This window comes from Kogia breviceps, unplaced genomic scaffold (assembly GCF_026419965.1).
Source record: "Kogia breviceps isolate mKogBre1 unplaced genomic scaffold, mKogBre1 haplotype 1 scaffold_442, whole genome shotgun sequence".
Taxonomy (NCBI): Eukaryota; Metazoa; Chordata; class Mammalia; order Artiodactyla; family Physeteridae; genus Kogia; species Kogia breviceps.
In genome coordinates, this window is record NW_026711881.1 from 10879 (window position 1) to 19824 (window position 8946).

At 36.4% G+C, this 8946-nt stretch overlaps 1 protein-coding gene across 1 annotated transcript; it reads right to left on the reverse strand.

Moving 5' to 3' along the window:
* Nucleotides 1–8092: 8092 nt before the first annotated feature.
* LOC131749754 (short transmembrane mitochondrial protein 1-like) lies at nt 8093–8337 on the reverse strand. The gene has a single exon (XM_059051632.2). It carries the CDS (start codon nt 8324–8326, stop codon nt 8183–8185), a length of 144 nt encoding a protein of 47 aa, XP_058907615.1. The 5' UTR covers nt 8327–8337; the 3' UTR covers nt 8093–8182.
* Between the last annotated feature and the right edge of the window lie 609 nt (nt 8338–8946).

The following is an 8946-nucleotide window of genomic DNA, read 5'->3' on the forward strand; positions in this document are numbered from 1 at the left end:
ACCACTGGTGTCTACATTCATCTGACAGATGGGTTTTGTTCTATTATACTTTTACTAAAGCTATAAGTCACTATAAAAATGAACAAAAATGAATTACTTGAGTTCCTTTATCATTCTGTTTCAATTAAATGGTTGACAGTTGCTTCCCATAAAGTTGCTATAAAATTAGATAAAATCAGAATATTATTGCACTTATTTAAAAAATGTATTCTCTTTCAACTCATGGTGCCTCTCCCCCCAGCTTTATATGATAAGGATCTACTTTTTTAAAGGATCTACTTTTTCTGTTTAGCAAATAAATTATTAAATTATTATTTCAGTTTTGCAGAATTCCTCTGTTCTCCTGCATTACATTTAATATCTTCTTTTCAAAAAAGATGTTCCTTCGAAACTGAGTTGTGTGTAGTGAGGTGGATGGACCTAGAGACTGTCATACAGAGTGAAGTAAGTCAGAAAGAGAAAAACAAATACCGAATGCTAACACATATATATGGAATCTAAAAAAAAAAAAATGATCATGAAGAACCTAGGGGCAAGACGGGAATAACGACACAGACCTACTAGACAATGGACTTGAGCATATGGGGAGGGGGAAGGGTAAGCTGGGACAAAGTGAGAGAGTGGCATGCACACATATACACTACCAAACATAAAATAGATAGCTAGTGGGAAGCAGCCGCATAGCACAGAGAGATCAGCTCAGTGCTTTGTGACCACCTACAGGAGTGGCACAGGGAGGGTGGGAGGGAGGGATATGCAAGAGGGAAGAGATATGGGGACATATGTATATGTGTAACTGATTCACTTTGTTGTAAAGCAGAAACTAACACACCATTGTAAAGCAATTATACTCCAATAAAGATGTTAAAAAAAATTTTTTTAAAGATGTTCCTTAATATGTGCACAGATTTTCATGAGATCAAAAATTGTTTTCATTTTTTAATGTCCTCAAAATGTCTGCTTTGATACAATTCCCTAAAATATTAACAGTAACACAGAAGCTAGTAGAAACCTTCCTGCAAAAGACAATGATGAATGCTATTCTGAAATAGTTATACACCATCAAGAAATACAGTAAGGGCTTCCCTGGTGGTGCAGTGGTTAAGAATCTGCCTGCCAATGCAGGGGACACAGGTTCAAGCCCAGGTCCGGGAAGATCCCACATGCCATGGAGCAACTAGGCCCATGTGCCACAACTACTGAGCCTGAGCTCTAGAGCCCACAAGTCACAACTACTGAGCCCACGTGCCACAACTACTGAAGCCCACACGCCTACAGCCCATGCCCCACAACAAGAGAAGCCACCACAATGAGAAGCCTGCGCACCGCAATGAAGAGTAGCTGCCACTTGCTGCAACCAGAGAAAGCCCGCGCACAGCAACGAAGACCCGACGCAGCCAAAAATAAATAAATAAATAAAACAAATAAATATTTTTTAAAAGAAACACAGTAATATTTTCATCATTGCATAGTTTTTTTGACCAGCAGGAAAAACAGATCTTTTCTTACTTGAATCCAAAGAATATGGCCAGTACAAAACAGGGAGCTTAGGCGTATGCAGTAAGAGACTCTGGTATTTACTTTTTAAAAAATCTAACATTTGTACAGAATTAAAGAAAGAACGTTCATCACTTTAATAGTGACAATGTCAGGGAAAATATAGTTTTCCTGGGGTGGGTGCTAACAAATCAATTAAAAATATGACTAAAGGAGTCATTTTAGTTGCTTTTATAACTAATGGAAAGAATTCTAGAAAAAAATGAGGAGTAAGAAGACTCATGATACAAGTTATAACATAACTACTCTGAGTCTGGGACCAAGTGTTTAAGTACTAGGCAAGGACTTCCTTGGTGGTGCAGTGGTTAAGTATCCACCTGCCAATGCAGGAGACATGGGTTCGAGCCCTGGTCCAGGAAGATATCACATGCCACAGAGCAACTAGGCCCATGCACCACAACTACTGAGCCTGTGCTCAAGAGCCCACAAGCCACAATTACTGAGTGCATGTGCCACAACTACTGAAGCCCGCGCGCCTAGAGCTCATGCTCTGCAACAAGAGAAACCACTGCAATGAGAAGCCTGCGCACCACAATGAAGAGCAGCCCCTGCTCTCTGCAACTAGAGAAAGACTGCACACAGCAACGAAGACCCAACACAGCCAAAAAATAAATAAATACTAGGCAAATATATAAAGGCCTTAGTAAGTCCAAATGTAGAACAGTATCCTATAATGCAACACTTTCAGTAATGGAGGCATCCTTTAGAGGAGGCAAGACAAGTAATGCCAGCAATGTGGTAGGCAGCAGACAGGTGCTTGATACAAGAGTAGTACAGTAGAGGGCCAAAAGCCGATTTTCAGTTACCAAAAACGTAATGTGCATGAGTGGAGAATTTTGCCATTAATTATTAGTGATGCTATAAATCTGTGCATATACATTTCTAGCACCAAAATAAAGAAAGAATTAACTTTATTAAGAAAGCATTTTACTAAGGAGACAAAAGACTTGTATGCAGAAAACTATAAGACACCAATGAAAAAAATTAAAGATGATACAAATAAGTGGAGAAATATACCATGTTCTTGGATTGGAAGAATCAACATTGTGAAAATGACTCTACTACCCAAAGCAATCTACAGATTCAATGCAATCCCTATCAAATTACCAATGGCATCTTTTACAGAACTAGAACAAAAAATTTCACAACTTGTATGGAAACACAAAAGACCCCGAATAGCCAAAGCAATATTGGGAATGAAAAATGGAGCTGGAGGAATCAGGCTCCCTGGCTTCAGACTATACTACAAGGCTACAGTAATCAAGACAGTATGGTACTGGCACAAAAACAGAAATATAGATCAATGGAACAGGATAGAAAGCCCAGAGATAAAGCCACACACATATGGTCACCTTATCTTTGATGAAGGAGGGAAGGATATACAGTGGAGAAAAGACAGCCTCTTCAATAAGTGGTGCTGGGAAAACTGGACAGCTATATGTAAAAGTATGAAATTAGAACACTCCCTAACACCACACACAAAAATAAACTCAAAATGGTTTAAAGACCTAAATGTAAGGCCAGACACTATCAAACTCTTAGAGGAAAACATAGGCAGAACACTCTATGATATAAATCACAGCAAGATCCTTTTTGACCCATCTCCTAGAGAAATGGAAATAAAACCAAAAATAAACAAATGGGACCTAATGAAACTTAAAAGCTTTTGCACAGCAAAGGATACCATAAACAAGACCAAAAGACAACCCTCAGAATGGCAGAAAATATTTGTAAATGAAGCAACTGACAAAGGATTCATATCCAAAATTTATAAGCAACTCATGCAGCTCAATAACAAAAAAACAAACAACCCAATCCAAAAATGGGCAGAAGAACTAAACAGACATTTCTCCAAAGAAGATATACAGATTGCCAACAAACACATGAAAGAATGCTCAACATCATTAATCATTAGAGAAATGCAAATCAAAACTACAATGAGATATCATCTCACACCGGTCAGACTGGCCATCATCAAAAACTCTAGAAACAATAAATGCTGGAGAGGGTGTGGAGAAAAGGGAACACTCTTGCACTGCTGGTGGGAATGTAAATTGATACAGCCACTATGGAGAACAGTACGGAGGTTCCTTAAAAAACTAAAAATAGAACTACCATACGACCCCGCAATCCCACTACTGGGCATATACTCTGAGAAAACCATAATTCAAAAAGAGTCATGTACCAAAATGTTCATTGCAGCTCTATTTACAATAGCCAGGACATGGAAGCAACCTAAGTGTCCATCAACAGATGAATGCATAAAGAAGATGTGGCACATATATACAATGGAATATTACTCAGCCATAAAAAGAAATGAAACTGAGTTATTTGTAATGAGGTGGATAGACCTGGAGTCTGTCATACAGAGTGAAGTAAGTCAGAAGGAGAAAAACAAATACCGTATGCTAACACATATATATGGAATCTAAGGGAAAAAAAGTCATGAAGAGATTAGTGATAGGATGGGAATAAAACACAGACCTACCAGAGCATGGACTTGAGGATATGGGGAGGGGGAAGGGTAAGCTGTGATGAAGTGAGAGAGTGGCAGGGACATATACACACTACCAAATGTAAATTAGATAGCTAGGGGGAAGCTGCCGCATAGCACAGGGAGATCACCTCTGTGCTTTGTGACCACCTAGAGGAGTGGGATAGGGAGGGTGACGCAAGAGGGAAGAGATAGGGGAACATATGTATATGTATAACTGATTCACTTTGTTGTAAAGGAGAAACTAACACACTATTGTAAAACAGTTATACTCCAATAAAGATGTTAAAAAAAAAAAGAATTAGAAAGCATTTTAGGTCAAGATTCTGTATTATGTAAACATCTTAAAAAGGAGAAATTATTTACCTACAAATATTCCAGATCTGAAACAAAAAAGGGTAAGACTGTTATCATAATAGTTTCTTTTTTAATACTTCATTATTAAGACAGTTTTACATTCACAGAAAAATTGAGTGGAAGGTAAGAGATTTCCCATATATCCCGTAATCCTACACATGGATAGGTTCACCCATTAGCAACATTCCACACTAGAGTGGTACATTTGTTACAGTTGTTGAACCTACATTGACACATCATTATCACCCAGAGTCCATAGTTAGGGTTCACTCCTGTTCATCCTATGGGATTTGACAAATATATAATGGCATATATACACAATCATAATTTCTTACAGAGTAGGTGTACTACCCTAAGAATCTTCTGTGTTCCAAGTACTCATCTATCCTTCTTCCCATGACACCTAGCAACCACTGATCCTTTTACTATCTCCATAGTTCTGTTTTTCTAGAATATCATATAGTTAAAATCATACAGTGTATAGCCTTTTCAGAGTCACTTCTTTCCTTAATAATATGTACCTAAGGTTACACCATGTCTTTAATAGCTCACAGCTCATTTGATTTTAGGCACTGAACAATATTCCATTGTCTGGATGTACTACTACAGTTTATTTATCCGTTCACCTAATGAAGGACATCTTGGTTGCTTCCAAGTTTGGGGCATTATGAATAAAGTTGATATAAACATTCATGTTCGGGTTTTTGTGTGGATAGAAGTTTGCAATTCATTTGAGTAAATACCAAGTAATGCCATTGGTAGATCGTATGGTAATAATATGTTTAGTTTTGTAAGAAACAGCTAAACTGTCTTCTAGTGCTGCTGTACCATTTAGCATTCCCACCAGAATTGGATGACAGTTACTGCTGCTCCACAATCTCACCAGCATTTTGTGTTGTCAGTGCTCTCAATTTACGACATTCTAATAGGTGTTGAGTGATTGATAATTTATTGATAGATTGTTTCTCTATAAAATAATCTTAATTTCCTTTCTTAAGAATATCCATAATATATACAATATGTTATAGCATACATATGTTGTCAGTAAGAATAGAAAGTCCTCAGACTTTCCCTTGAGGCTGTCTCCTCTTTAAAGGAGAAATCTGTACCCTAGGTAGCCATTGCCAAAACTGTAAGAGAATAGGTACCGTTTGAAAACAGAGCAGTGATTTCTGTTTTGCCATTGTGTGGATTTTCCTCCTTCTAAATCAACTTTATTTTAACATAGCTTATGAAGAATTAAAAGCATTCATTTTAATTGTACAGTTCAATGAATTTTGACAAATGTATATACCTATTTAACTACCACCACTTTTACAATAAAAACATTTACATCACTGTCCCCCTCCAATACCTCCTCCAAACCTCCAAACACCTCCAAACCTCTCCTTCCTTCCCCTTTTGCAGTCAATCATACCTTCCCACACACACAACAATCCACGTCACTAAGCAACCACTGATCAGATTTCCCTCATTAAAGATTAGTTTGGCTGTTCCACAATTTCACATAAATGAAATCATAGCATATTATTTCTGTCAGTTCTTTCAGTCAGCATGTTTCTGAGATTTATCCATTTTTTGTGTGTATCAGGAGTTTTTTGCTTTTTATTATAAGTAATATTTCATTGTACAGATATACTACAATCTATCCATTTATCTGTGATAGATCTTTAAGTCATTTCAAGTTGTGGGCATATGAATAAAACTGCTGTTAAAATTGGAGCATAAGTCATTTTGTAGACGTATGTTTTTATTTCTGCTGGATAAATAAATACCTATGAGCAGAATGGCTGGGTCATATGGTAGGTATAAGTTTAACTTTATGAGAAAGTAGAAGACATTTCCAAAGTGGTTATACCATATTATATATGCCCATCAACAACATATGAAATTCCTGGCTGCTCCACATCCTTGTTAACAATTGTCACTCTTTTTTTTTTTTGGACTAAAATCTACTATTTATTGGACAATTTGCAAAGCACTGTGCTACACTGCTACACATCACATACATTATTTCAACTGTTTCTCATGGAAGCCCTATGAGGTAGGTATTGTATCTACATCTTACAGAGAACACAACAGTTTCAGAAAAATAAGCTGCTTGCCCCTGATCACACTGCAAGGGAGAAGCCAAACCATAATATGATCCTAACCTGTCTCATGCACCAGTACCACCAGAAAGGGACAAAACTTATCTCCATGTATGAAAGATCCAGGTTTTCAAAGAGAAGTAGAATCATTTCATTTTATAATCACATTTAGTATCAGTGGCATCACTGTCTGAAAAAAAGGTCTCTAAACCATTCTTCCAGTTTACTACTTCTGCTAAAATGTCTTCAGAAATGGCATCATCAGTGAAGCTGCCCAACAAGCCCTCTAGAACAAAACACCCAATGAAATGGGCCTTTATTTATATTTACTGCAAATTACACTTCCAGGACTTTCGCTTGGAGCTATCCCCCTTCACAGATATGTATAATAACATTGGGTTTAAGGTTATCACTGTAATAGCAACAGATAGGAAACAACCTAAACATTCCTCAGGAGCAGATTAAATAAATTATGGTATATTCATTCAGTAGAATCTTACGTAGCCAAAAAAGGAAAGACGTTCTTTGTTCCTTACCTACTGATATGGAATGACCTCCACTGGGGAAAACACTGTATATAGTTTGTTATCATTTGTATAAAAACCCCCATGTACATGTGTTTGTTCAGGCACAAAATCTTTCGCAAAAGGATACAGGAAACTAGTGAGTGCCTGACTCCAGGAAGAGGAACTAGGAGCTGGGGGACAACGCAAATCACTTTGTGTTGACCCAGAGGGAAAGTTAATGTATTTAAATATTTTTTTCAATTAAAAAAAATTATGGACTGATTATACACTTGAAAAATTACAAGAGTAATTTATGGTTGCAGAAGAAAAAAAGTCTTCTTATGAGAACCACTATAAAGTTATAACGTAAATACATTTTTTAAATGTAAAAAGGCATAAAATTTCCTTTATAGACAACTTCTCACTTATCTACCATGTAATGTCAAATGTGCCTATAATCCCATAAAATAAGTATGATTCTTATGAGAGAATAGAGCCAGATCAAATGCATCATTAAGAAAAAACATGCATACTAGACTATTAATTCTACTGAGAACAAAGGCCATTACTTTAAATACTTTTAAATTTCCTAGTTCCTGATAGGGTTTTCAGAACAGTTTCTTGGTTAATGAATAGCAAATTGATTTATTGGTTAAATTAGCAACTATGGAGCTTCCTGACAACAATATAAAATTAGTGGATAATTCACCAGAAACTAGCTTCTAGATTTTCATTTTAATTACTACTTTGAAACAGCATAATTTAGTACCAAAGTTTTAAACACCCAATATAATTGCTAGACTGTGAAATCAGCATTATTTATATCTCATCAGCTATACAAAACTCATCAATTTTTCTTTTGAAAATGGTAGCAGAAATCCCAAAGAATAAAAGAGAGACTACTAATTAGAGGTCATGTTTACTAATCTAGCACCATAATTTCATTCTCAGGACCTCCCAAGTGGCTGGGAGGAAGAAGGGAAGAAGTGAGGATGTTGGAAAAGTGAGGGTTGTTCTTAACCTGTGGCCCCATTTGTGTTGTAAGGCAATGCAGGGTCTAGCAAAGAAGAAAATTGCTAAGGCTGGAGATGAAAACAAAAGCTTTTGGTTCAGATGGTAAAGGAGGCCCTCAAGAACAGTAAAATCAGTTTATCCAGGAGGCAGTGCTGGAGTCGGCCTCATGAACTAGGGGGTTTCTTCTTGGAGTCCACGTCCTTTTTAATTTCTTCAGGTTTTTTAGACAGGTTTGGTATGTCATAGTTCTGAGCCAGATACATTCCCACCACATTGCCAAGAGTAAATCCAAGCAGGAACTGGAGCATAGTGTTGGCAGGGAGGGCGTGAAGGGCCTCCCCTGGTGTGATGGGTCAATAATTGTCACTTTTAATTTTAGCCATTCTAGTCGGTGTAAAGTGGTATCACGTTGTGGTTATCATTTGTAGTTTCCTAATGATTAATGAAGTTGAGAATATTTTCATGTGCTTAGTTACTGTTCATTTATATTCTTTGGTGAAGTATCTTCAAATATTTCTCCCAAATTATACTGAGTTATTTTTCTTCTTAGTATTTAGTTGTAAGAGTGCTATTTATAAAACATATTATAGATACTAGTTATTTGTCAATTATATATAGAAAGAATCTTTTCTCCCAGTCTGGAGTTTGATTTTTCATTTTCTTCATGTTACATTTCAAAGAGCAGACGTTTTCATTTTGATGAAATCCAATTTATCGTTTTATTAATTTTATGATTAGTGCTTTTTTGTCATCTCTAAGATATTTTTACCTATCCCAAAGTCACAAAGATTTTCTCCTATAGTTTCATTTAGATGATTTATACTCTTAGCTCTTTCAGTTAGACCTATGATCCATTTCAAATTTGGTTTTGTATATGACATGAAATAAAGGTCAAGGTTCATTTTTTTCCATATGTATATTCAGTTAA